General features: G+C 44.7%; 1 protein-coding gene across 4 annotated transcripts in view; it reads right to left on the reverse strand.

Annotated features, from left to right (window-relative positions):
• Positions 1-26,681, reverse strand: part of Sort1 (sortilin 1) — a 75,443-nt gene that overhangs the window by 24,210 nt on the left and 24,552 nt on the right. For 2 of the 4 annotated variants that reach the window (XM_021631688.2, XM_021631686.2), the window contains exons 3-10: positions 25,955-26,028; positions 15,121-15,223; positions 13,731-13,895; positions 11,739-11,812; positions 8,610-8,659; positions 5,141-5,268; positions 2,205-2,349; positions 1,137-1,292 (exon numbers count right to left, since the gene is read on the reverse strand). In XM_021631688.2, coding sequence (XP_021487363.1) covers positions 1,137-1,292; positions 2,205-2,349; positions 5,141-5,268; positions 8,610-8,659; positions 11,739-11,812; positions 13,731-13,895; positions 15,121-15,223; positions 25,955-26,028 — 895 coding nt within the window. Of the gene's footprint in view, positions 1-1,136; positions 1,293-2,204; positions 2,350-5,140; positions 5,272-8,609; positions 8,660-11,738; positions 11,813-13,730; positions 13,896-15,120; positions 15,224-25,954; positions 26,029-26,681 lie in introns of all 4 variants that reach the window. The other 2 variants (XM_021631687.2, XM_021631685.2) reach the window with 1 other exon arrangement.

Raw genomic sequence — 26,681 nt, forward strand, 5'->3', positions numbered from 1 at the left:
TGCTGCACATGCCTGAGGACCTGAGTTTGATCTCCAGAACCCACGGTGGAAGGAGAGACCAACTCCTGACAGTCATCCTCTGGTCTCCACCTGGGTACACTGGAATGTGTGTGTGTATGTGTGTGCACACACATATCATCACCAAACACACTCAGACACATCATCATCCATCACCACACATGTACACACACACACACACACACACACCCATCATCATCCATCACCACCGCACACATGCACACGACCGCACACATACACAGACACACACACAATCACTACCACCACCTCATAAGCAGCAAAAGCTTATGAGGTACACATTCCAGTGGGATGAAACGAACATCAGAGATAGTGAACAAGTGAAATTACACAGAATGCAAGTGAATTATACAGAATAAGTGCTGTGGAAAACCTCTGGACGTCTAAGGTGGATTGGAAATGTGTGAGAGGAAGGGAGCAGATCTGAATTTAACACGGGGGAATCTAGCCCATTGTCACTCGGTAAGTAACACAGGACCAAAGACTTGAAGAAGCGTTCAGCCCGGCAGACATCTGAGGAAATGGAGCTGCCTGGCAGATCTGTGATGGGTGAAGGTGTGTACCTGGTACATCTGAAGACTGGCAGGGGGGATAGTATGAGGGCCACAGAGCAAACGAGAGAGAAAGGTGATGAAGGTGAGGTCAGGGAGGGAAAGAAGAGCCAGGGCCACTTAGGACCTCATAGGCCATTGCAAGTTACTTACGGAAGAAAAGCCCTTACTTCCTGCCAAAATGTAGGCACACAGAGATGGTTTAAGGGTCTCTGTCCTTGGAAGTAATGTTTCCTTGGTTAGAGCCTTAGGTAAGGGGAGCCCAAGAGTAGAGCATAAAGTCTCCACAGGAAAACACATTAAGTTCAGGTTCCCTCCTCTAGGCCTACACCTCCAAACGCAGAAGACTCATGCTTTCCTCCCACTGCGGCTGCTCTGCTCTGCCCTACCTCTGGCAGCATAATTTCCTTACACAAGAAGCCACGACGTGAAAGGGTAGGCTTGTTGGCTAAGCAAGCACGTAACTGGGGGGAAGGACTGTCAGGTTCCCCCAAGACCTCACACCGTAGCCCACTCAGCGGAAGGAGCCAGAGCTTCGCCAAGCCTCACCTTCGGAGAGCTTGCTTGTTATGTAGACTCCACGGAGGGAGGTCACGTTGGTAAAGTCGGTCTCGCCACCTGTGGTGGTGTAGAGATGTCGGTCCAGAGACTTCGAGTAGACAATGCCTCGGTCGTCAGACGTGAAGATTGTGCCAAAGCCGGTATCTGACGTGAGCAAACAGACGAAAATACTGAGTCTTGGGAGGAAACAAAGAAACAATAACAATAGTGAAGACTTGACCACCTGGCCCAGCACGCTTGTTAATCGCCCTCAGACCTGGGTGTTAATCACAGTTTCACACTCAGAGTCTTTAAGTTTATCCTTAATTCTAGCACTCAACTTAGAGGCTGGAACACAGGACACATTGCATTTGCTGCCTGACATAATCAGAAAAGCTTTTCCCAAGTACGTATCTGCATTGTCTTTAGGTTCACCTTTCATACTCTTCTAAATCTTTGTACTTTAGAATACCTTTCAAACTGTCCTTGTTGAAGGATCCTTAAAAATATTCCAATATATCACAAACTGGTGGTTTTATATAAAACAAATCATTACTAGAAGAGCAAAATATAACAGAGACAAAATGCCAGCCCTAACTTTCTATCATTATGTTCACTAGGCATAAAATTGTTTTAATAAATGGCTTCAAGAGTCTAAACTGGGCAAAGTGGTATGTACTAGTGATCCCAATATCCAGGAGGTTAAGGAACTGAACACTGTCAGTTTAAAACCATCTGGACTATAAATGAGTCTGTTCCTGTCTCAAGAAAACATCAAACAAAATCATAAACAGTTTCTGACTATTTCCTATACTTACCTGCTCACAGACAGTTTGCAACTCAGTACCACTGAACAGGTGTCCCCCAGCTGCTCTGGGCAGCTGTGTTCTAAAGCAATCAGCCACCCTCACAGACTACTGCAGGCACAGGAACAAGTGCCCTTTTAAAGACACAGCACATTATCTCTAGAAGAGCAATAGACTTCTTGGGGTAAGAGGAAAAGCTCCACAGAAAAGCAAGCTCAGAGCAGTACCCAAACCTCTCCTCGTTCTAGGCTGGGCTAATGACGGCTCTTACCTCCAGGTTCATCTACGTGCATGAATACCATGTCATCGTTGGCTGCCAGGATAGAATAGAACTGCTCCTGTCCCACGGAAGGAAGCTGTGCCATGCTCCATGTGTCCCCTTGGTCTGTTGACACGTGGATCCTTCTTGTTGTATCCTAGAATCAATATGCCAATATCTACGCTGTTAATCTTCTGCCAAGACATCATGTCAAGGAACATGAAACGTTCTTAAAATAGTTATATCGATCATTTCCTCAGTGGGTGTAACTCCAACAGTGAGCTTTCTGCCAATTCTCTAAGCAATTTCTACTCCCCTCCACACAACGGAACAGTCCATTCTCTGCTGCCTTTCCTTCTGGTACGGTCCTCCCAATGGCTAGCATTCTAGCTCCTTCCAAAGAGCTAAGGATGTGACTGGGCGGTCACTAGGTTGGCTTCATACCATTTGCACATGCTTGCTTGAAATTCTCAAAATGATGACAACCACCTAAATGTTCAGTCTCTTTGAGACAGCCCTGGCTTTAGATAGTTAATCCAAAGAATTAGATAACTGATGGGCTAAAAGATGAAGATGATTCATGTTGGGAGACCACAGGAGAGTCAAGATGAGAAATGGGCCTAAGAAATTCTCTCCATAGCCATAATGAAGGAAACATACATGGGCTAGAAAAAGGCCAGAGAGTCCAAAATTCCTACAAGGACATTGGCCAGTGGGTATTTGATGAAAAGGGGGCCTGCTAAGAAGGCAATTAAATCATAGTCTCTGCTAGATTATTTAAAACAGCTACTAGAGATGCATAGGTGCAGCTCAGTGGCCGTGGATGTATATACTTCCCCATCTCCGGGTCCCTGTTTTAACCTCACTAGTCCCATGAAACTGATTCTATCAAGGGCACCAAAAACCCACTCTTCCAGCCCAGCAGATAATTCTGAGTTCAAGTAATGCAACATCTCACTTGAGTTTACCAAACTGACCACTGCTGCCTCTAGAAACACTTTGTTCACTTGAGTTTTTTAACAGCATGGTGTCCTGATTTCCCCTGCCATACCCCTTCCTCAGCCTGATTCTTCTTTTTCTTGCAGCCTTTAGTGGAGAGGTGCTTCAGGGCTTGCTCAGTCTTTTCTATACCTACTCATTCTTTAGGAGAATGCACCCTGTCACATGGCTTTAAATACTGTGTAATTTTGGGAGATTCATATGTATTCGAACACAGACTTGACATTTCCTCTTGGATATATAATAGGCATGTCATATCCAGCACACTGAATTCTTGGTTCTTTTCCCACAAATCTGTTCCTCCTGTAGCCTCTGCTACGGCAGAAAACAGCCATGTATCCAGTTGCTCCGGCCAAACACTTGGAAGTTTCTTGTGGTCTCTCTTTTTTTTTTTTTTTATCTCACAAGCGACATCTATGCCACCAGCTTGTGCAATCAGCAATATATTTAAACACATGCATAACAAGCTCACTGCCTCTCCCGTCAGTCATGTTAACAGCCTGGTTCCACTCCCACCACCTCTGCCCTTGAATACTTGACTTGGCTGTTCTTCTTGCTGCTTCCACCTCTGCCTTCTCTCGAGCACACCTACTCTGCTACAGTGGAAGCTAAACCATCATACAGCCTGTCTGAGGAATAAAAGCCCTTGTTGCTACAGCTTCCCACTGCATTCTGGCCTGCCTCCTCATGCTCCCCTGTGCTATCATCCACATGGCCACTCTCCTTGTCTTCAGGGGTCTGGGGGTCTGTCTCTTTCCTTGCTGATTCCATACTTGCTTTCGTCCCAGATAAGCCACACGGCTATGGCCTCCTCAGGTTCCCTAAGACCCCCAGACCCCTTCCCCCAGCATAAGATCTGGATAGTGCTGCCAGTTCCTGCTGCTCCCCACCCTCCATGCTGCTTGAATTCCTCCTCAACCAGCTTACTTGCTGGCTTTCTGACTTGCTGTGGTGGTTTGAATAGGAATGCCCCCCATAGGCTTTGTGTTTGAATGCCTGGCCTTTAGGGAGTGATGCTACTTGACAGGGATTAGGAGGTGTGGCCTTGCTTGAGGAAGTGTGTCATTGGGGGTGGACTTCGAGGTTTTCGGATGCTCAAGCCAGGCCAAGTGTCTTTCTTTCTTTCTTTCTTCCTGCTGCCAAGCCAGATGGAAAACTCTCAGCTCCTTCTCCAGCATGCCTGTGTGTTGCCACACTTCCCGCCATGATGATAATGGACTAAACTCCTGAACTGTAAGCCAGCCCCAATGAAATGTTTTCTTTAAGAGTTGCCGTGGTCATGGCGTCTCTTCACAGCAATCGAACAGACTAAGACACTTGCTTAGCAGGGGATTCCCTACTTGAATATGAGCTCAGAGAGAGGGATATGTATCTATTTATTCACTGCTTTCTCATGGTATCTAGACTAGTATCCAGCATGCAGTAGGCACTCAACTAGTACTATTTTTTTTTTTATGATTATGGAATAACATGCAAATGAACTGCTTTCTTGGCCCTCCAGATATTCATGTCTGAGTAAAGTTTACACTGGCCTACAAATCCCAAACAAAAACTAGTCACCGTTTTAAAAGGATAAAGCCCACAGTAGGCCCTGAGAGTGAATCTGCCTCTGTAGGCAAAAATCTCTCCAAAGCGTTTACTGTGATATTTAAAACCATAGGGCTGGTAATATGGCTCAGTGGATGAAAAGTGTTTGCCACCAAGCTTGATAGCATGGGTTTGATTCCTTGGCTCTATTTGGTGTATGGAAAGAATGGACTCCTGCAAACTGCCCCCCACATACATTGCGTGTGTGCCCCCACAAGTATATCACACACAGACAAAATAAACAAACGTGAAAATTTAAAACAATCTTCAAGACAAGAAATGCTATCAGGACCACTTAGTGAAAGACATCCACAGAGTATGTATGAGCAGAGACATCAGACCCCAATGAGGTAACTCCTCACCTTATCGGCCATCACAGAGGCAAAAAGGAAACGGCCCCCAAGACCAAACGAGTAGATTTTCACGCCAATGGTTTTGAAGGTTTTCCCCAAGTCGGATGTTCTCCACAATTCCAGGGCACCAAGATCAGCTTCTTAAACAAGACAAAATATCAATTAAAATTTCACTTACTGGTGAGTCTTGTTTACACAGTTCCTCTGGAACTGCTCTTATTACAATACAGGAAAAGCATTTCTAATTCCATGCGTGTTTGGTCAAGTGAGAGCATAGATGCAGCATGGCGTCATATACAGAGAATTTGCATTTGGCTTTCACTTATGTGAGGGTTTCTGGGTGTTTATGGCTCAAATGCAGTGTTGTGTAACCACAGTGACAATTTGTTCGTCCTCTCTTCACAGCACACTCTAACACAATTGCATTCTGTTCTAAATTGTCTTGTTTGAGTTTTTCATTTTTTGTTTCTCATCTAACACACGTTTTGTTCCATGAGGGCAAAAAACCCTAGGGTGTTTTGCTTTAACCTTAGACTAGTGTTTAGCCTACAGCAAGAACTCAGATATTTGTTGCATGACTAAAAGAAAGATTTTGCTTTCTACTTGGAACTTGTAGCGTGCACTGGGAGGACAATAGTTCAGCCAACATGAAAACAATCTGTCTTCTGCAGGACTTACTCTGCATGTCAGCTTCTTTTTGTTGATTTTATCTATACTGTTGTTATGGTTAGATAGGAAATGTCCCCCACATGCTCATGTGTTTAAATTTTTGATGCTGTTTGGGGAGTTGTGGACTCTTTGGGACCTTGCTCAGTGATTCTGATACAAGCTCTCTGCTTTCTGATGTATTAAGACATCAGTGGTTGTGAGCTCCTACCGCCATGCAGGGCTGATCAAGTTGCCATGCTCTCCTGGCCACTGTAGACTGTACCCCAGAAACTGCAAAGGAGAGTAAGCCTTCCTTATCCAAGTCATGCTGCAAACTCCCACTGCCAGGAACAGAGCTGTTTCAGCCAGCATGTCTTCTTCACCATGATGGACTGTAGCTTCTAAACTGTGAGCCAAAGTAATCTCTCTTTTCTTCAGTTGCTCTTGTCAGTGTTTTGTCAGTGTGGTGGTTTGAAAAAGCCCCCATACGCTCACATATTTGAATACACAGTCATCAAGGAAGTGGCACTACTTGAGAAGGATTAGGAGGTGTGGCCTTGTTGGAGGAAGTATGTCACTTAGGGGTGGGCTTTGAGGTTTCAGAAGCTCAAGCCAGGCTCAATGTCACTCTGCCTATGGATCTTGATGCAGAACCCTCAGCTACTTCTCCAGCACCAGAGTGCCTACACACCGCCACGCTCCCTGCCATGATGATAACGGACTGACTAAACCCCTGAAACTGTAAGGAAGCCCAATTAAATGCTTTCTTTTATAAGAGCTTCCATGGTCATGGTGTCTCTTCACAGCAATACAATGGTGACTAAGACAGTAAGTGATGAGAAAAGTACAGAAATTTGTTATCAAAGAGTGCAGTGTAGTGATGGCCTGACCATGTGACTTTCAGAACTGGATAGTCTGAGGAATGGGCAGGAGTTTGGAGCTATGGCATAGATAAGTACCAGAGCACTATAAGCACGGCTCAATGGCTCATTCCAGTAGGAGCTCATGAAGACCAGAATTCTGAGAGAAATGGAAATGTGAAGGCCAGACGTAAGATCTCTATTGGGAACTGGGTTAGCGAGCATTCATATTACATTCTGGTAAAGAATCTAGCTGCCAATTATTTGAAGTTCTGAGTGAGGCTCAGATGAAAACTAATGGACTAATTTATTTTGCGGGGATCTACAGGCAGCTTACTATTCAGATTGTGCAATTGCTGCTCCCTTTGTGTACCGTCAGGTTTATAGTGAGAATTCAAAGGGAACGGTGGAAATGGATGTGAAAAAATATTCAGTTTGCTGAAGAAAGGAACATGAGCACATTTAAAGTTGCAGGAAAGTCAGGCGAGACAAAGTGGTTGTAACTGTTAAAGAGCCTAGTGGTATCACTACAATGAAGCCAAACACTTTGGACAGTAGGAGAGGCGCCATGAGGGCAAGACCCCATCCAACAAAGGCTCTAGGGTCAAACCCACAAAGTCGTTTTCAAACTTTCTTTCAAAACATTAACATGAGCCTCCTGGCCAACCTGGAAAGAAAGCCAGGACCACCTGGTCCAGCTGCAGACAATTAGAGGTCACTGCAGCTGTTGTCCAAGGTGGGAAGGGTGGACACATCTCTAGACAGCTATAGGTTTTCAGCAGAGTCAAGAGTGATGCGTCATCAAGACTTGTTTCATAAGAGAGCCCACGCGGCCAGGCAGCGTGAGCTTGGTTGGAGTCTCTGTGGGAGACCTTTTGGGGCCAGTGCAGGAAGCTGTGAAGGTGAAGCATAAGCTGAAGCTGTAGATCCCGGGACGTTGGAAATGCTGGGAATACAGACATATACGGAAGAAGGCTGTCCCAAGAACGAGGACACACGTGCCACAGGAAACGAGAACGGTAGAGGAAGGGGCCACTCAAGGTCACTGGCACTCCAATGATGCCGCCATGATGCCCAGATACAGGCATGGAGCTACAGGGTCACTTCTCGGATGGGTTTGGTCCTTTGCCCTCGCCTCTCCATGCTGTCCTGCTGTTGCCCCCTTAGGAGTATATGTGCACCCTTGTACATTGGAAACATGCAACTTAAGTTTTGATTTATAAGGACTCACAGTAAAGAGACTGTCTTGGAAGATACGGGGTTTTTAAGCAGCGTTGGGACTGTTAAGGACAATGGTAACTTTTGATGTTGGACTGGATAGATTTTGCATTATACGATGACAGTCTGCCAACAATAGCCAGGGGTGGAATGTTACAGTCTAATCGTGAAGATGCTTGGATAGACTCAGATGCTTGGATACCTGACTGCAGGCGGTGATACTGTTCTGAGAGGTTGGGGAACCTTTAAGACTGTGGCCTGGTTTGCAGAAATGGGTTGCTCAGAGTTGGCCTTGCAGATGATCTGTTTCTCATTCTGACCTGAGCTCCCTCCCTCCTGACACACCAAGATGTGTACAAGTCAGAGGGCAGGAGCCCCTTGCCATGGACAAAGCTGCTGCAGCCACTGTGTCTTCTCTACCACAATGGACTGTGAGACAAAGTAACCTATCTTCCATTAAGTTGTGTTTGAAAGGTATTTGGTTGCAATAATTAGAAAAGTAACACACACAACTGCTAAAATGAACTAAATCATCTCCATATACAGCTATATTTTTATTGACCTGAGCATGATGAGGGAATTTTGCTGTACTTTCAAGATTTTCAAAGTAATTAACAGCTTTGAATTTTCTGTAGCTGCTGAATTTTTCAGGAGGATGAGAAAAATCTTTTGTTTCTATCACACACAACCCAAAATGTTCTAGCCTGAATAGGCAGCAGGACACTCCTTTTCTGGGACTACAATATACTTACTGCAGGAGCCATTCACATAGGTGGTAAAGAAGATGATGTTGTCTGATCCCCTATAAAGAGGCAAAGACAGGGATGAGAAATGGATTAAGGCTACTAAGAGACTATGTTAGCTAGTCACAAAGCCCCTGGCCTGTGTACCAAGCCCCATCTACTGGTGACAGCTGGCACTCTGCTCACTTTGTTTAGTCAGGTTTACAGTGGGAATTCAAAAGGAAAAGTGGAGAAGCCCTGATGGCCGCTGGTGGCGCACGCCTCAGCTGGGGCTCCTTTGTCTCCTGCAGCCGCCTACTTCACTGTGAGGGCTCTCCCAGTCACACGGATGTACTCACACCCCAGATCTGCCTCTGTGGTCACACCATTCCCTGCCAGCGAGATGCTCCTTTCTCGTGTCACTCCCTCACAGTCTTTCAGCACTAGCTTAAAAACGAGCCCTCCCAGGAGGCTATCCTTGTCACTCTAACTGGAGGCCTTTTTCTCCCTACAAAATTCTAGAGCAGTGGATTCTCAACAAGGGAAGTTCTGCCCCCTGGGGAACACTTGGAAGTCTCTGAAGACATTTTTGGTTTGCCACAGCTGGAGTGGAGGGAGGAGAAGGCAGGAGTCCTGGCATCTAGTGGGTGCATCTTGAGGTACGCAGAACAGCTCCTTCAGTCATGACCCGGCCAGCCCAATACGTCGTGGGTAATGAAGGTGAGAATCTCTGTTCCACTGGCCACGTGGCCCAGTGGATAAGACGCCAGCCTGTGAGAAGCCCTGTTCTGGAACACTGCATCCTACTGCACTGCTTGCCATCCATTGGCCACCTGGTCTGTTGCATAGTGTGTGCCTTCTTGCGCCCGCCACGCTGATTGGCATCTTCAGGCTGGTCGTTAGATTCTAGGCTTTCTTATCTCCCATCTGAATTTAGCTCAGTGCTTTTTTTATGACCTAAATAATTCAGTTCTTTCATCTCCAAGAGACAAACTAGGTCAGAGGTTGAATTATTTAAAATGAAACTTGGAAAGGCAGTTTGCGGGGAATGGGATCCAGACCCTGATAGCACCTATATAGATTACATCAGCCAGGGTCTGGGGTTTGGTTATACTTTTTCAGAACTTTGTAAATTCCTTGAGATCAGTGATCTCAAAGGTGAGTTACCTGCATCAGTAGCTTAGCCACCTTGAGTATAAAGCTAAGCAATTAAGTGTCTTACAAAAGTAAAATAACCAGGGCTGGAGGGATGACTTCACAGTTAAGAGCATTTGTTGCTCTTGCGGAGGACCTGGGTTCAATCCCCAGTACCCACATGATGGTTCACAATTATGTGCAACTTCTGTGCCAGAGAGTGTCATGCCTCTTCTGACCTCCATAGGTACCTCACTCACATGGTACACACAGGTAACCATAGGCAAAACTCCCGTGAGGGGAAAAAAAAAATTTAAGTTAAAAAAACCTTGTGTAAAGCTGGCATGATGGCACATACCTTTGATCCCAGCACTCAGAAGGCAGAGGCAGGTGGATCTCTGTGAGTTTGAGGCCGGCCTGGTTCATATAGCAAGTTCTAGGGCTACACTAGAGAGATCTCCTCTCAAAACAAAACACCGTATATACACAACAAAGAAGCCTTGCATAGGCAATGAACTATCATTAAAAAAAGCTTTTTATTATTTTAATGACTAAAACTATCACACCTTAAACATGATCTGCATATTTTAATTCTGTTAGAAGTGATATGTTGTTGGCTGTGGTGGCACATGCCTGTGATCCTAGCACTCGGGAGGCAGAGGCAGAGGCAGGTGGATTTCTGTGAATTCGAGGTCAGCCTGGTATACAGAGCAAGTCCAGGACAGCCAGGGATACACAGAGAAACCCTGTCTCAAAACAAAACAAACAAACAAACAACAAAAAAAACAAACAAAAAAAGTGATTTGTGAACTTAGTAACTATAAAACAAACTTCCTTCCTGTGCAGTCCTATCCAGTACCAACACCCCTGATTAAGACACAAAACATGAAATCAGATGTGGCACGTGCAGAGCTGACTCTAAAATCCTCATTTAATGAGAGCTTCTGGAAGAGGCCCACCTCATTGAAGTAGCACAGCCAGTATTTTAACTCATCTTGGTAGATGTATTTTAAATATGTATGATTTATTTTTTCTGGTTCCCTAAGTGGAATGCATTAAACTTTTAAGATTATGGGTCATCGTCATGAACATTAATCCTATCAAGCCAATGCAGTGTTCTCCCAGATGTTGCTCAAGTAAGTGTCCTTCCTTGATCCAGCACAGTAATTTTGTCCTGAGTTTTATCTGGTTTTGTTTTTTTTCCATGTCTTTCCTGCCTGCTTCCAGCTTTCAGGCTGTAATTCTAAAGCTGTTGTGTGCTTTCGGCTAACAGCACCACAGCTCATGTCAGGCAGCAATCTGCCATACACTGGGAAACCAGACTACTAGACTTGCTTAAATTTGTCACTGGAAAAGAAGAGACTGTGAACACGATTCTTAGCAAGCAGAGTGTGGGAGGGAGGTCTGAGCCCATTGATTCAATTCTTGCTTCGCCACCCTCCATATTCCACAAAAAAAGGCTCCTTTGACCAAGGGGTAACTGGAGCCCAGAGAGGGTGAACCTCTGACTAGTGACAGAGCCAGGCTGGGACAAAAGCAACTTCACTTGAGTCAGAGCTGCCTCTGCATGGTCTTTGGGTGGGCCCTGAGGGGCAGGGCATGCCGCCAACGGAAGAGAGTGTTTTCTTACTGCAAATGGTGGCGCTTGCGCAGTCTGGAAGCACTTTCAGCTCTTCCTGAGTTCGCACTATGTTTTACGCAACTAAATGGAGTGCTAGACGAGGAAGTGTGAGCCCAACTATACAGAAGTACCAAAGACCCCACGTTAAAGCTCCATTTTATGTCCCAATTGATGTCAGCAGCTACAGAGAAAAAGCTTTGTAGGCAGCAGTCATTGAGACAAAATCCTTTTCCAGCACAATTAGAAGCCCTTCCAGGGCCAGCTCTGTGTCCCAGCCCTCTCTCTATCCCCCATGGGACCCCGAAGAGCACTTGGCACATAGCAAGGACTTGCTATTTATTCATGTGACTTTTGGCAGCGCTTAGGTTTAGGGCTCTGCACAGATGGAGTCTCGTGTTACTCACCATTTGGCCAAACATACTGCTTTGTGGATTTCTTCCCATTTTTCCCCAAAATTCTTGGACACCCAGAGGCCATTCTGAAAGATTATAAATGACTTATCAAAATTCCGGCTTCATTCTGTGCAGCTGTTTATATGACCTTTAATAATTCACGTTCAACCAGTCAGTACGGAGGAAACAAACACTGGAGCTGCCTGACCGAAACACACACACACACACACATGCACATGCACCCATGTACACACACATGCATACGCACACACACGCACATGCACGCATACAGATATGCACGTGCTCACACTCACACATAGACATGCAAGCATACACACGTGCACACATACAAACACATGCATGTATGCACACATATTTCTTGGGCTCCTTCTGGTCTCGGATCGTATCAAGCACCCCGAATGCCAGGCACTGCACCAGGCGCTACATTCCCGCCTCTCAAGGATCTCACAGTTTAACAAGGGGCACAAGTGAGAAGAGCGCTCACTACCATATGGTGTTATGGACGTGGTCCAATGTAGAAGAGGGCTGTGGGGGCACACTGCACAGAGACAGTTGACTGAAGAATGCTGCACTGACTGAAATGATGAGTGGTTTCGTCACAAAGAGCCAGGGGGTGGGAGCGAAGCAAGGCAAAGGAAGATAAAGGCGGGAAGGGGACAAACATGGAGGAGTATGAAGATCAAAAAACATCAGTGGTGTGAAATCCCAAGGTGGGAAGATGAGGCGCTGATGTTCAGAGAGGTGAGGTGAGCTCAGGGGAGGCTGCCTTCCTGGCCAGGCCAAGGAACCCAGCTTTCATTGTTCGAGAGCTCTCAGCAGGACGGGGCTCTGAGAGGGGAGGCACAGCTTCACTTTTTTTTTTTTTAAGGTGACAACCATAGATGAGAATGGGAAAGAAGGATGCCAGAGGGTCCCAGCTAGAAGTGGGATGTGACGTGAGTAAGTATGACTTATTTCAGTAAGAGTTAATGATGCCCTTGAGGAATGGATCAGCCAGAAATGAAGCCAGAATAGAACAGATTTTTCTAATAGTTGCGTGTGCGTGTGTGTGTGTGTGTGTGTGTGTGTGTGTGTGTGTGTGTGTGTGAGTGAATAACATCAGGCTGGGGACTGGGGGGTGCACTGTGACATTTATTACTATAAATACTGTAGGAGCATGCCTGAGGCAAGAGCAGAGAAGCTCAGTTGGGACTGGGTTTGAGGCACCTCTGGGACACACACCTGGAGACAGCTGGGGTCAGCCAGACAGGAATCTGCTGGCCTATGGGGGAGCCGGAGCAAGAGGTAAGATTGGAGACTCTTTACATCCTAACTGAAAAGTGGAAAGAAGTGGCTGCTCAATGGAAGATGAACAGAAGGCAGGTAAGAGTAAGAGGGGTTAAGGAAGATACCAAGAAGTACTTTCTAGAAAGGTAGAGTGGCCAAAGAGGATCGGGTCAGAGAGCCAAGCAAAAAGAGGTTCTTAAAGGCGGGACTGGCTACTGCTTTGAAATGCAGCAATTAATAACATGCTGTCTGTCAATGTCAATTATATTGGCAACAGGAGCTCACTGAGCAGCCTCAGTGGGGGCAGGGCAGAGGTATCCTGTCAGCAGAAAGTGGCTGGGGCTCATCTTGGCAGAATGAGTCTTTGAGTCTATCCTCAGCTTTCTCTCCTCTGGTAACCACGGCAATCTTAGGAGGATGACAATTTACACTTGTTCTCTGTAGCGCAAGGGCGGTGACAGCAAACTGTTCTCCAGTTCATTATTCCAGCAGCAGACATTCGTTCATCAAAAAACATATGATGGCAATTACACATCATACATACCTAGAAGAGACGACCTACCCAAGTCACACCCAGACAGGGACGGAGTGTAAAACTACACATTTCATCGCAAGGAGACGTCGGGAAGAAGTCTACCGTGAGTGCACTAGAGGGTCCTTTAAAGTCAGTGTATTCTGACACTGTAAACAGGGACAGGCAAATTCGAGTGGACTTACTTCAGTGCTGAGAGCTAGCAGGTAATCAGAGTTCTGAGGGCTGTACATCATCTGAGTCAGAGGGTGGAAGGGGAGGTCCGTCTGCACGAAGTTTTTGGCGAAGTCTGACGACCTGAATACTCTTCCTCCTCCGCTTCCCCCAGAAACCTCTGCTGTTAGGATCACCTGGCCAGGGAGCGCAAAGGTCAGAGTTAGGGAGTAATACTGTGAAAGCCTGGGAAGAGAGAGAGAGAGAGAGAGAAAGAGAGAGAGAGAGAGGAGAGATAGAGAGTGACAGAGACAGACAGTGACATAGAGAGACAGAGAGAAGCATGCATGTGCATGCATTAGTTAAGGAAATTTTAGATCCAAAAGAAAGAGAAATGATAAAAGTATATCATTTTAGTATTATAAAAAAATCTTGAGTGGAGCCAATGCTTCATGCCTGTGGTGTGACTCTGGTTAGTTCTGAGATGGAGTTTCCCCAAAGATTACAATGTTGTAGGGAGGACATGTTGCAGCTCTAAGCACCACGTAAGTACGAAGGGTTTTGGTGCATCTTGGACATGAGCCATGAAAAAAAAAATCTGTGCTAAATCCTATTCTTTTATGATCAGTATCACTGTGTTTAATTTTACAGTACAGAAATATCAAACTAAAATGCTATCCTAGGTTCATTTCTGTTGCTGTGATAAAACACCCTGACCCAAACAAACAAACAAACAAAAAAACCAAAAACCAAAAACAAAAACAAAAGCAAGCAAACACGGTAGGGGAGAAAGGGCTTATTTGGCTCACAGTTCAGGTTCCAGTCTACCACTGTGTAAAAGTCAAGACAGTGTAGCTGCTCACATCCACAGTCAAGAGCAGAGAGTAAATGCATGTGTCTACGCACGCCTACTTGTGCTTGTTATCCTTTCCACACTTACACAGTGCATGATCCTCTGCCTAGGGAATTGTGCCCCTCACAGTGGGCTTCCCATACCAATGAATGCAATCAAGACAGTCCCCTACAGACATGCCCACAGGACAATCTGATAGAGACAATCTTTCATTGCGGCTCTTCCTGGGTGACAATGAAAACTAATCATCACAAATGCACTATTGTGGGGGGCTGGAAAGATGGCTCAGCAGTTAAGAGCACTGTCTGCTATTCCAGAGGTTCTGAGTTCAATTTCCGGCAACCACATGGTGGCTCACAACCATCTATAATGTGAACTGATTCCCTCTTCTGGCATGCAGGTGTACATGCAGATAGAGCCCTCATCTACATAAAATAAATAAAGCTTAAAAGCAAACAAGCACACATATATACAAACAAAATGCAGTACTGTGAACTGCTGGATCATTCCACACTAAAGTGTTTCAGGAGGCATGGAGTGCCAACTTCATATACAGGAATGAGTCTCACCTTTCCAGAGTTCTCAGGACCAATAGCCATGCCAAATTCCGTCCGAATGAAAGTATTATTGATGAGATTTGTAATGTCCTTAAAGTTCTTTCCATAATCCTCGCTGAGAGGGAGAAGGGGAAAAGAAGCATATTTAGAGTGTGGTGTGGAGACCCACCAGACTTCTGAGACTTTATCCCCCTTTCATGATTTTCGCAGTCAGAGTGGGGTTAGTCTTGGGAACATTTCACTTCCCTTACCAGTGACAAGTTTCAGGACAAGGGAGTGACTAAGGTTGAGCCAAAAAGAGAAGAGGGCCTTCCCTTGAGATTTTCTAGGAAACACATTTCCTCTCAGATGAGCCACTTGCTGAAACCAGTCAGCCTTCTTTTAGGCCGGTGCTTCTCAGTGGGGTGGTTATGCTCCGTGATCCCACTTGTGGAATATTTGGAGATAGTTTTGATGATCACAGTTTAAAAACCGTTTAGGCCAAGAGGTGGCTGACCATGTCACAGTGCACAGGGCAGGCTCACGAATGTTGAAGCACCACTGTTGAGAAGCCCCACAATATGGCATATGAATATAATACAAACAAAACAAAACAAAAAAAAAAACCCTCTTTCTTTTTCCCACAGTGAAAGGGAAACTGAGGTAATTCTGTAATCCCAGAAAATCATACATATAACACAGGATAGAATGGACCCTGAAACATGTTGTTTCCCTGTAGTTATGAGAATCAACAGTTTTCTTGTTACTCAAGCTAGTCTGAACTGGGCCTCTGCCAACTGTAGCCGAAGGGCTCCTAACTAACCCATAAACTTTCACTACTTATGGGAGAGCTGCTGATTAAGGAGTGGTGGTCTTGATGCTTCCTGTGGGGTTAGCATCCCCAGGCAGAAGTTTTCAACTCGTGTAGCATGAAAACCACAACCAGAGGAAGCAAATGACCAACTTCAACTCTTAGTTTCTTGAAGTTTTTCCCCAAATTCCATTCCAACAGAGCCTCTGGGAAGCATCTGAATCCATGTTTAGATTTTTGAGAAATAACGGAATCTTTTGGAGGAATAAGAACACAAACAATTGGTACCATCTGATAGGCCTGATACTATGCATAAACCCTCCTTAGATGACACAGAACACTAAAGATATTTATTAAATTTAAAGGCACTGGATCTGAAGCAGGATCTGGGCCGCTCCCAACCTCTGTCAGAGAAGCTTCTCTATGCAGTGGGCAGCAGTCGAGGCAGAATTACCTAAGTGGCCAAATGGCTGAGAAAAGACTTAGTGCTCAGCCCTAAGTGGGGAATCATTATCAAGTCCCCACCCTCTGCCGAGCTTGGGGAACAGCACAGGAAACATGGAGAGAGTGCAGAGGCTGGGAAGGACTGCTGTGGAATGCTGGCCCTGACATGGCAGTCATGCTCGTGAAGCCATGCCAGCCTAAACAAGATCAAGCTAGCCAAAACCCCGTACAGACGGGGGTGTGTGTGTGTGGTGTGGTGTAGATGGTCTACAGTCCTCGCCCTTCCCTGAGAAGCTACTGGCGGGTGGTCGATGCTGTGGAAGGGAGAAGCCTGTTTCCTTGTTGCTGTGACTACTTGTGAATTTCCCACTATTCCAGTGGACGGCCTCACACTCACAGGCAGCAATCATTGACATCACTGATTTATCAAAAAGCAAAACAGAAAAGGAAAAAGAAAAAGAAAAAGACTAAGTTAGTAGGGGTATGGCATTGGAAGGGATACAGGAGGAGCCGGAGAGAATAAATGGGGTGTGTGTGATCACTGCACGTATGTATGAAATAAGCAAAGAATAATAGATATATACATTTTCTGAATTATCTATCAGTGAAGACATTGCAAGCCAGTTTCCCAGGGCCAGAAGAAATCTGTGGTAATGTTCACATTTATTATATAATAAGAAACTACCCATTTGGGGAGAAACCTCAACAAATAATCACAAATGAAGGAACATGAGAATTGCAAAGAGCTGAGACCATTGTATGTGGCTCCTTTGTCTCACAAGAGGGGGTGCAAGGAGACAAGTTACCAAAAGCCCAGTAGCTAATTACAGCCATCAAAACTACAGTCTAATTCTTTTATTTCTTAGCCCTAAACTAGGGTCAACTTCTCATTATCTGTGAGGAGTCCTTTTTTTCTTACAACTTGGGAATCCTGATTTCTCTTGCCAGAGTCTCTACTTGGCAGTAGAAGCTAGAGGCACGGGGGACATGCCTATGTCTGCTTGCACAGTCTCTGAGGATGATAGGGTAATCCACATGTCTTAGAGTTACTAGGATGACTTCTACACACACACACAGCAATACACACACAGCGACACCCCCCCAACACATACCTACCAACATACACACACCAACACAAACACACACACACACCAACACATACACACACAACAACACAAACATATACACACCAACACATACACACATTCCTCACACACACTAGTACAAACACATACACACACAACCAACACACACACACATGAATACATACACTCTCTCACACACACATATACACACACACACATGCATACATACACACTCTCTCACACACACATATATACACACACACCATGCACAACACATACCCAATTGCTAGACAAATAAAGCAGGGAGTGGGCACCACCCACCAGCTTCCTCTCCTGCCCCAGCTCTGGCCTCGGAGTCCAGGACCTTTACTTATCTGCAGGCAGCCTGCAGGGGATGTGTACAAGCAGCAAGCAGCGCCCAGGCCTGCAGGGTGCTTGATTTATCTCTGGCTTACAAATCTTCCTTCTTTCATGACATCCCCAGGGAACCTTCACAAACCTGTTGGCACAACTGCCTGCTTTTTAAGAACTCAGTACAATGAGCATGCCCCTCCCCGCCAGAAGAAGGAGGCCACGTCAGTGAACAGCAACCACAAACCATCATGACAACCCTCTGCTACTTCAGCTGGCTAAGCTGAGGAAATGGACTACAGCTAACCTCTGGGAGTTAGGTAGGGTTCTGTCAGCATATTACGTGCATCAGCATGAACTGGAAATCAATAAAACATCCTGAAAAAAATCTTATTTTTCAAACTCCATATGACAATATAATTATAAATAGTAATCAAATGCTCGCTAACCGTGAGAACCCAGTAAAACCATCTGCTTTAGAAATGTGTCTTCTTAATAACAAGCTCACATATCAGACACATGTTCTGGTGACCAAAAACAAATGATCATCTTAGTCTATGTCTGTGGTGTGGACATGTGCACAAACTCCAGACATCACCACACACGACTGTGTATAGAACAGAAATTGTCTAAGTCACCTGGCTATTGTAATGGAGCACTGCATTCTGGAGGCCAAAAGCGCAAGATCAGGTCACTGGGAGAGTCCATGTTTGGTGAGGTCTAGTTCCTGCCATCTTTTATTTATTTGTTTTGTTTGTTTGTTTGTTTTTAAATTGGGGTCTTACTATGAAGCCAGGCTTGAACTCACTGTGTAACACATCTTCCTGCCCTAGTCTATCGGGTACTGATATTACAGGTGTAAGCCACATTTGGCTTTGAACCACGACCTTATCATTGTAATTTTGTAGGGCAGAAGGCTAGAGAGATCTCTGGGGTTTCTTTTAAATGACACTAATCCTGTCAGTAAGAGTCTTGCTCTCGTGTTCTAATCAGTTACCAACATAAGGTGCGTCCTCATACAGTTCAGGGGCCCCTGTTTAAGGAATGGTGCCACCCACAGTGGGCTGGAGCTTCTCCCATCAGTTAACCATCAAGAAGATCCTCCACGGGCAAACCTGATCTATACAACTCTGGGCATGATAGTACATGCTTTTAATTCTAGGGCTCAGGAGGCGGAGGAAGGCAAATCCCTGCAAGTTTGAGGCCAGCCTGTTCTACGTAATGAGTTCTAGGCCCGCCAGAGCTACAAAGTGAGACCTTCTCTCAAAATAAGTGAGTAAATAAATAGACTCTTCTCAGGTGCTTTAATTGTAGCAGGTTGACAAATTAAAATTACAGATACCATCTAAATCAGATATGGGTGAGACTCAAGGTCCAGTGAGTCTCAGCAAACTTCTAGTCATGAAATGAAACAAGCCAGGTGATTTCCAAGTATAATGGCTCTGGAGCTTTGCACACACAGCCCAGGCGGAAGGAGGTGGCCACTGAGCCTGTGATACTCTCCCCTCCTAGTTCAACCTGAGGAAGCAGCCTTGGTGGCCTCTGAGCTGTTTCTGAGCACATTCTTTCTGGTCTTGAGGAATGGTACACTTTAGCTGAATAACTCTAGGCCTAGCCTATGAAATTCAAGAGGCCTGGCAGCCCTCCTTTGTCCCTTTCCATCTCCTCCTCAAACTGAAAAGTGGTTTCCTGCTGGTGGTTAATCCTCTTCATCAAACAGCCTCTTGACCATCTCCTTCATGCTTACAATTTCCGGAGTATGGACGGACTGAGGATTTTCAGCTTAATCTTAATCCTTAAATTCTGCTTCTTTTCTTAACAATTCCGTCTTAAGCCATTTCTCTCCCTTTGCATCTTACTGTCCGTTGTTAGGAAGCCAAGCTGCAACGTCAACACCTTGCTTAGAAATGCGTCAGCTGTATTTCCAATTCCATCCTCCCTGGTAACTTCCGTCTTCTATATATCAATACATCATGAATGCAACTCAGCCAAGTTCTTTGCCATTGCATAAGACAGCTTTGTCTTTTCTCCCCTGTCCAGTGACATATGCTCCGTTTCTGTTTGAGACCTAATCATAGTGGCTTTTGCATCCATATTTTAACAATGTTCTGACATGGAATACAGAACATTGTACGGAGTACAGAGAATTCTCAGACATAAGCTCTCCTTATTTTCTTTCTGATTCCTCAATGGATTCATCTATAAAGTTGTACTCACAGCAATCCAGGCTTTCCCAGCATGCACCTCAAATGCTTTCAGGTTATCCAGTGTCTATTTCCTTTACTCATTTTTCTGTGATTAAGTCTACAGATCCTAACATGAAAGATGTAAGGCTGATGATGACTAATTAAAAAATAATTACAGTTTTATAGTTTCCACTAATTGGGAATGTTTATATAGTTGGCCTTCATTTCTCACACATTCTTTATTGCAAGCTGCCTATGAACTTAAACCTATTTGTAATTTCAAATTCAATACTCATGGTGCTTTTGTGCCTATTGGCAGACATTTGCAAGAAAAAAAATCCCAAAGCAAAAAACAGAACATAACAAACAAGAAAGAAAGACAGATAGACAGACAGACAGACAGAGAAAGAAAGAAAGATTTGTTTGCAACAGAAGTTAAACAGGGTGCTGTTTGGACAGAGAATAGAGGTCGTCGTAGAGTTCTTGCCTACATATTAAGTTCTTGCCTTACATATTAAGGCCCCTCCCCACCCCCAAAACCTCCAAACAAGACAATGATCTTCCTATGGTGTCCACGTTCACACTGTAAGATCCTTTCCATGGGGCCGGGGTGGTACAGCTCTGCACTTTTTGCTGGCAGCCTGCTGTTGCCCCCCGCCCCCACCGTGTGCAGCAGTGATGTATCGTTGTTCCTGAACACAGAGAAACTGAGATGTGCCTCCTTCAGGCAGCATGTGTGTTTGGTGAACTTCATCTGAGCAAGTGCTGTGCTACTCCTCAAATTTAATGAAGTGACAACACATATTAAATAAAGTGTTTTAAAATAGAAACACGGTGGAGCAGGGTTACATGTTGATCGGGCGGCAAATACTATGAAGAGAGATTTGCAGGAAACTCGCCATGTATTTCCTGTGGGGACAATAATTCAGCATCTGCTGACTCACCATTTGTTTTTGTTTGGTTTTGGCTCAAACCCACAGAGATCCGCCTGCCTCTGCTGCCTGAGTGGCATCAAAGGTGTGTGCCACCATGCTCAGTTGAGTCAGCATTTGTGACAATTTTATAAAACACAACTGTTACAAATAATCTGAACCAATTACACTGAGATTTTCAGTTTAAATATCAGGAGAATGTAGCTTATTAATATGTGCCAAAGAAATCATGGACCTGAAACTTTGTTTTTATTTTTAATATTTTATTGTGTTTTATAATTATTGGGAAATGTATGTGCTCTATGGAAAACATAAAAATTCGAACGGAAAAATAGTAAGGCACAGAAAACAAAACCATAGAACTGTAAAATAAGAGAAATTTGAGTATTTGAGACCTTTCATTTGCTCTGCTTGACAATTCTTGGGTATATGAAATCGAAGTGTGTTAAAGGCAACATGCCATTATCTAACGAACTTTCCATATTCATGTGTGTACACAGATGCACATATTCGTGCCTGCTGCTTGTCATGGTGTCCCACACCACGTAGCCCAGGCCGGCAATGAGCACACGATCCTTCCGCCTCTCTCTTCCCACCGTGGTGGAAACTAAACAGCCTGTTATTTAAAGGCTAGCACAGAAAACAGTTTCCTTGTCATCCACCACCTCTGACTCTCACGGTCTTTCCACTCCCTCGTCCACAATGATACCTGGACCTTAAGAGGAACACAGCTGTCCCATTTAGGGCTGAGCTCTCCACGGTCTTCTTCCTCGCACCCTGACCACTTTTAGTTCTCTGTATGGGTTGCTATCTACTGCAAAAGAAAGCATCGCGGACGGCTTTGCCATGTTTTGTGACTTAAGTATGTGCTATCTTTAGCAATGAGATCCTGCTGTAGAATTTTGGAGGGTGGCCAAGAATAATGACCAATAGCTGTAATTTTAGGCCTATATAACCTGTATGCTTTAGGACTCTTCTGTGGTAGGAGTTTTTCATGTGATTTTTTTAAAGAATATTTTTAGTGTTAGTTAACTCTTTGTAGTCCCTCTTCCACCTCCCACCCTGTGCCCCATCTCATCCTTCCTGCTCCAACTTTCCCCTTTCTATCACGGTGTTCTAGCCTCTCTCACCATGGCCCCTTACTAATTTCCTGACTTCTCTGGGTATTCCAAATGAAACAAACATCTCTGGAGATTCAAAGCGAACATTCACACATGGGATAAAACATGCAACATTTGTTTTTCTGGGTCCGGATTACCTCACTCAGGATAATTATTTTAGGCTCTAGCCGCCTACCTTCACATTTAATAATTTTATTTTTCTTAGTGGCTGGATACTATTCCTTTATGTAAATGCACCACGCTTTTATAGTCTATTCATCCATTGATGGACATACGGGCTGTTTCCATTTCCTGCCTGCTGTGACTAGAGCAGCAATGAGTGTGGACGAGAATGCCAGTTGTACGTATGAACTCACAGCAGTTGTAACACCATGCACAAGACCTGTGCAAGCCACTGAGAATTCTAGCGTAGGGGTAGAGGTTGTCATGAAGCCCCACACCTAGCTGAAGTAGCTGCTGAAAGAGAGGAAGTTAATTTTCTTTAAGAGTAGGTAGCTGATGCCACACACCCAAAACTAACTAGACGAGATGATTCTGTGTTGTTGGTCTTTTTTAATGAGAACACAAAGCTGGTGGGTATGGGATGTGTCATGATCTGGAAGGAATTGGAGGAGGGGAATGAATATGCTCAAAATACGATGTGTGGAATTCTCAAAGAATTAACAGAACTATTTTTGAAAGACTGGCACATGGGGCTGGAGATGTAAAACAGTGTTCTTCTAACTTATGATCTGCCCATTCCTTCAACAATTCCTTCCCTGGTATCCTTTCTCTCTGGAGGCAGCAGAGACAGTTCCCTTGTGTTCTGGTGTGCCTTCATGCCTAACTCCACCCAGCAGGAGGCACACATTTACCTATCCTATAATTTGCATCCCAAATGAAGCTCTCCTGAACAAAGGCAATTCGATAAACTATGCTCATCAAAGCTGTGAAACACAGAAGAGGCACTGGAGCGGATTCTGCAGGCTTTCATTTTGTGATTGGGCAATGGAAAGGCATTCAGGACCCTTTCTGAGTAGCCGGCCCCTCCCCTTTGCATTTCTGAAGTAACAGGTGCCCTTTGGCTGGCGTGCTAAACAAAGTCCTTTCAGGCCAGGCCAGCCCAGAGGCAACATCGCATATTCACAGTTTTCTCCTGAACTCTGAGAGAGGGGACAGAGTCTGATTTCACTTCACAGTGAGGAGAGAGAACGGATATTCAGAATGACTGGTAAAGACTACGGCAGCAACAGTGATGGGACTTGGAAGAAAAAGAGCCTTGGTAACATGACACCGTAATCACAGGCAAGCTGGGCTGCACTCTAGTAAGGGGTGTGTTAGCAAAGAGGAATTTTTTGGGCACAATCAGGCTTGAATCAGCCTGTGGTCAGTATTTAAACAGTGACTATGCCCCAGTAAGCACATTACTGAAAAGGAAAAGGATGGATGGGGTTCATTGCCACTGTCTGACTCAGGAGCTCATTAGCTCCAATTCCAGCCACATGGTTCACAAACATCGTAGTAAACAAAACAAACATAAACAAAAAAAAAAAAAGAATAGTAAGGCATAAAAGAAAAACTGGCTTGAAGCATTGTGCATGGAAGATATTCCAACATAGAAAGGGAGTAGCTTAATAAAAGTCTTCACAATATGAAACCATCAATAATCAGAGAAGAGCCTTCCATTTGTGACTGGAAATGAGCATCCCTGTGACACAAGCAGGGAGATGCATCCTGGAAACATTAGTTTCAGTCAAAAACTGGCTGCATTCTAACTAATCACCCAACAGTGTAAACCATGTCAGTCTGACAAAAATGAGGGTAACCAGCATAGGAGACCTGCCGCTATTACTGACAGCGGAGCTTCTGCCTTAACAGGAGTAACGGGGGAATCTGGGCACAATCACTTGTTACCAACCATCATGGAAGACTTCTCATTGACTTTGACAACTGAGGCAGTGACGACAGTAGCTGGCTATATGTCACCTGTGGCCACAAGTCAAGGTCACTCCATGCCAAGCATTACAGAGTCCTTACCTCCCAGCAACCCTGAGGTGAGCACTGCTGTTGTCCTCCTTTAACAGCTAATAGAAAGGGGCTTAGGAGGCCATGTGACTTGTCCAAGTTTATTCTATCTGTAAACGGCAGTGCAGAGATTCAACACCCCCAGCCTGCTTGCCAACTAAAACTTGGCAGCCCTTTGCTTTTCTAGGTTGCTTCCCAAGTCAATACAGAGAGATATAACGCTGACAGGGAAAATCAAGATAATGAATTGTAAATAAACTAAGATGACACTCGGCTGTAGTCAGCTGTTCTTCCTTTTAGAGTTTCCAAATGCTTTTACTACGATGATACCTCTAAGACAATGACAGATAACCAGTGAGGAAGGCCGTGCCGGGGAAGACTTCATTATAGCAATGATTGTTAAGTGCTAGAAACAGCTACTATGACCAATATACAAAGTTTTAAATAGAATTTTTCTTGCCCAAGCAGGAGACCCTTGGCCTATCTGTGGTTATTTAACTACTGTTCTAATCGCAGAAACAATGGTGCCTGCTGTGGGCTTTTTTAACAGTGTACTGACAGTCTATAAGAAGAGTATAAAAACTCACAGAAGCCAAAGCATCCATTCATCCATTCATCCATGCACCCGTCCATTCATCCATCCACCCATCCATGCATCCATCCATTCAATTAACAGTTATGCCTGCCTACTATGCTACTATGTGTTAGTAACCTAGCCACCAGCCCAAGCGTCCAGTTGATACAGTGCCCAGCCTTCATGGGGCTTTGGCAATTCTGAGATATGACTTCCTCTTGGCCTACAGGACTATTTGCTTATTTTTTAAAATGTGTTTATTTTTATTTTTTGTACTTTGGTGTTTGACATTGGCATGTATGTCTATGTGAGGGTGTTGGGTCCCCTGGAACAGGAGTTATAGAGAATTGTGAGCTGCCGTGTGGATGCTAGGACTTGAACCCAGGTCCTCTGGAAAAGCAGTCAGTGCTCTTAACTGCTGAGCCATCTCTTCAGCCCCAGTATTTGCTTATGTTAAGCCAACATTGCCATGCTGAATAGAAAGTTCTGGCTCCAGTCGCCTGGGCAGAAGTCAAAGATCACACCTATAGGGAGAGGGAAGTTGGTTGATGCATTTCAGAACCTCAGCATCAGTTCCCTGGCCCTGGGCCGAGACCTGCTGTGGAACAATCAAGTGAAGAATGATTGGGGCTCCCAAAGGCCTTCTGGCGCCTGTGGTGTTTCTGCTGCGGGGATTTTGTGATTCATTCAGGTTCCTTGGGCGGAGATGGGATAGATACACAGAGTGAAGAAGATAATCACTTACTCTACAGTATTAGCTGCTCTTTTTTTTTTTTTTTGTATTAGCTGCTCTTAATCCTCATGAGGAAAAGAGCCTACTATTCAGGCTGCAGAAGACACACGGATGTCATAGACCCGTGTTTCCACCCTTGCCACTAGCGTGAACTGTAGTAATGAGGTAGACTGAGGTAGGGTGATCTAAGAAACGCCTTCTTAAGCAGAAATGACCACCATCTTATATAAAAATTACCAGCTTAGACTCCAAAACATCAGGTACAGATTTGCTTAACAGAGATATTTAACATATAGGTATATATAGAAATAGAATATAGAGAGACAGAAAATCCACACTGCCTTCCTGACAGTAAGAATCCATGAGACTAACATGTGCACACATGCTTGTAGACTCTCCCGTTTGTCTTGTGTTATTCCACCCCTCTGGTAGGTCAAGCTCATCTTCAAGCTAAGCCCTTCCCACTTTTCTTTAGGTTGCTAAACTGTCATCCAAAAGTGGGCCGTGCATCAGTCTGCTGGAATTTTAAGATCAAAATGAACTGTTGAACTACTGTGACCAGAAAAGGTGGAACCTCCGACCCAGTGCATTGCGTAGCCAAATGTCCCTGAGATATGTTATCTCACCTTCTATAAAGCTTGGACTGTCCAAAACTCACAATTACCAGTGGCACTTGGAAAGTAGTCAGGACGAGAATAACCTGGAGGGGGACAAAAGCATTCTGTCGATAAGAAATGAAAGACACAGCAACCACACGCTGATAGATGATGATAATAAACTGTGCTGCAAAGACTGGTGACAGCCCTGCTTTCTAGAAATCTGTAGTGCATCGTATCTGAAAACTAGGAAGAACCAAAGAAGATGGGTTTGCGAGGATCTGACTCGTTGCTCACACTGGAAGCCGTGAGGCAGGGATGCTCAAGTACATAAGAAGGAAAGATGTCTCTAATTTGTATCTAAATAATCATAAAATACTCTCACTTTTTTTTTTTCTGCTCCCAGAGGTTAGCATGCTACCATGTCACATACCATGTCTGGGCATCTTCTCTTCCACGTTGCTAGTTCTGCATGGAATTCATTTTGTAAGTAATTATTTTTCTATGCAAAAACATACATGAGAAGAAGATTCTAGCTGGGTGCAGTGGTGCACGCCTGTAACCCCACCACTAGGGAACGAAGGTAGGAGGATCAGGAGTTAATTGGCCAGCTTAAGCCATGTTGTAAATTTAAGGCTATGCAGGTTACATGAGCCTGTGTCTCTCTGTGTGTAGTTAGAGTTACCAACTATCTTAGCTAAGTGAATAAATCATAGAAATTTAGGGCATTGGTCAAAATTGAGAAAAACTGAGATAC

This window comes from Meriones unguiculatus, chromosome 10 (assembly GCF_030254825.1).
Source record: "Meriones unguiculatus strain TT.TT164.6M chromosome 10, Bangor_MerUng_6.1, whole genome shotgun sequence".
Lineage (NCBI taxonomy): Eukaryota > Metazoa > Chordata > Mammalia > Rodentia > Muridae > Meriones > Meriones unguiculatus.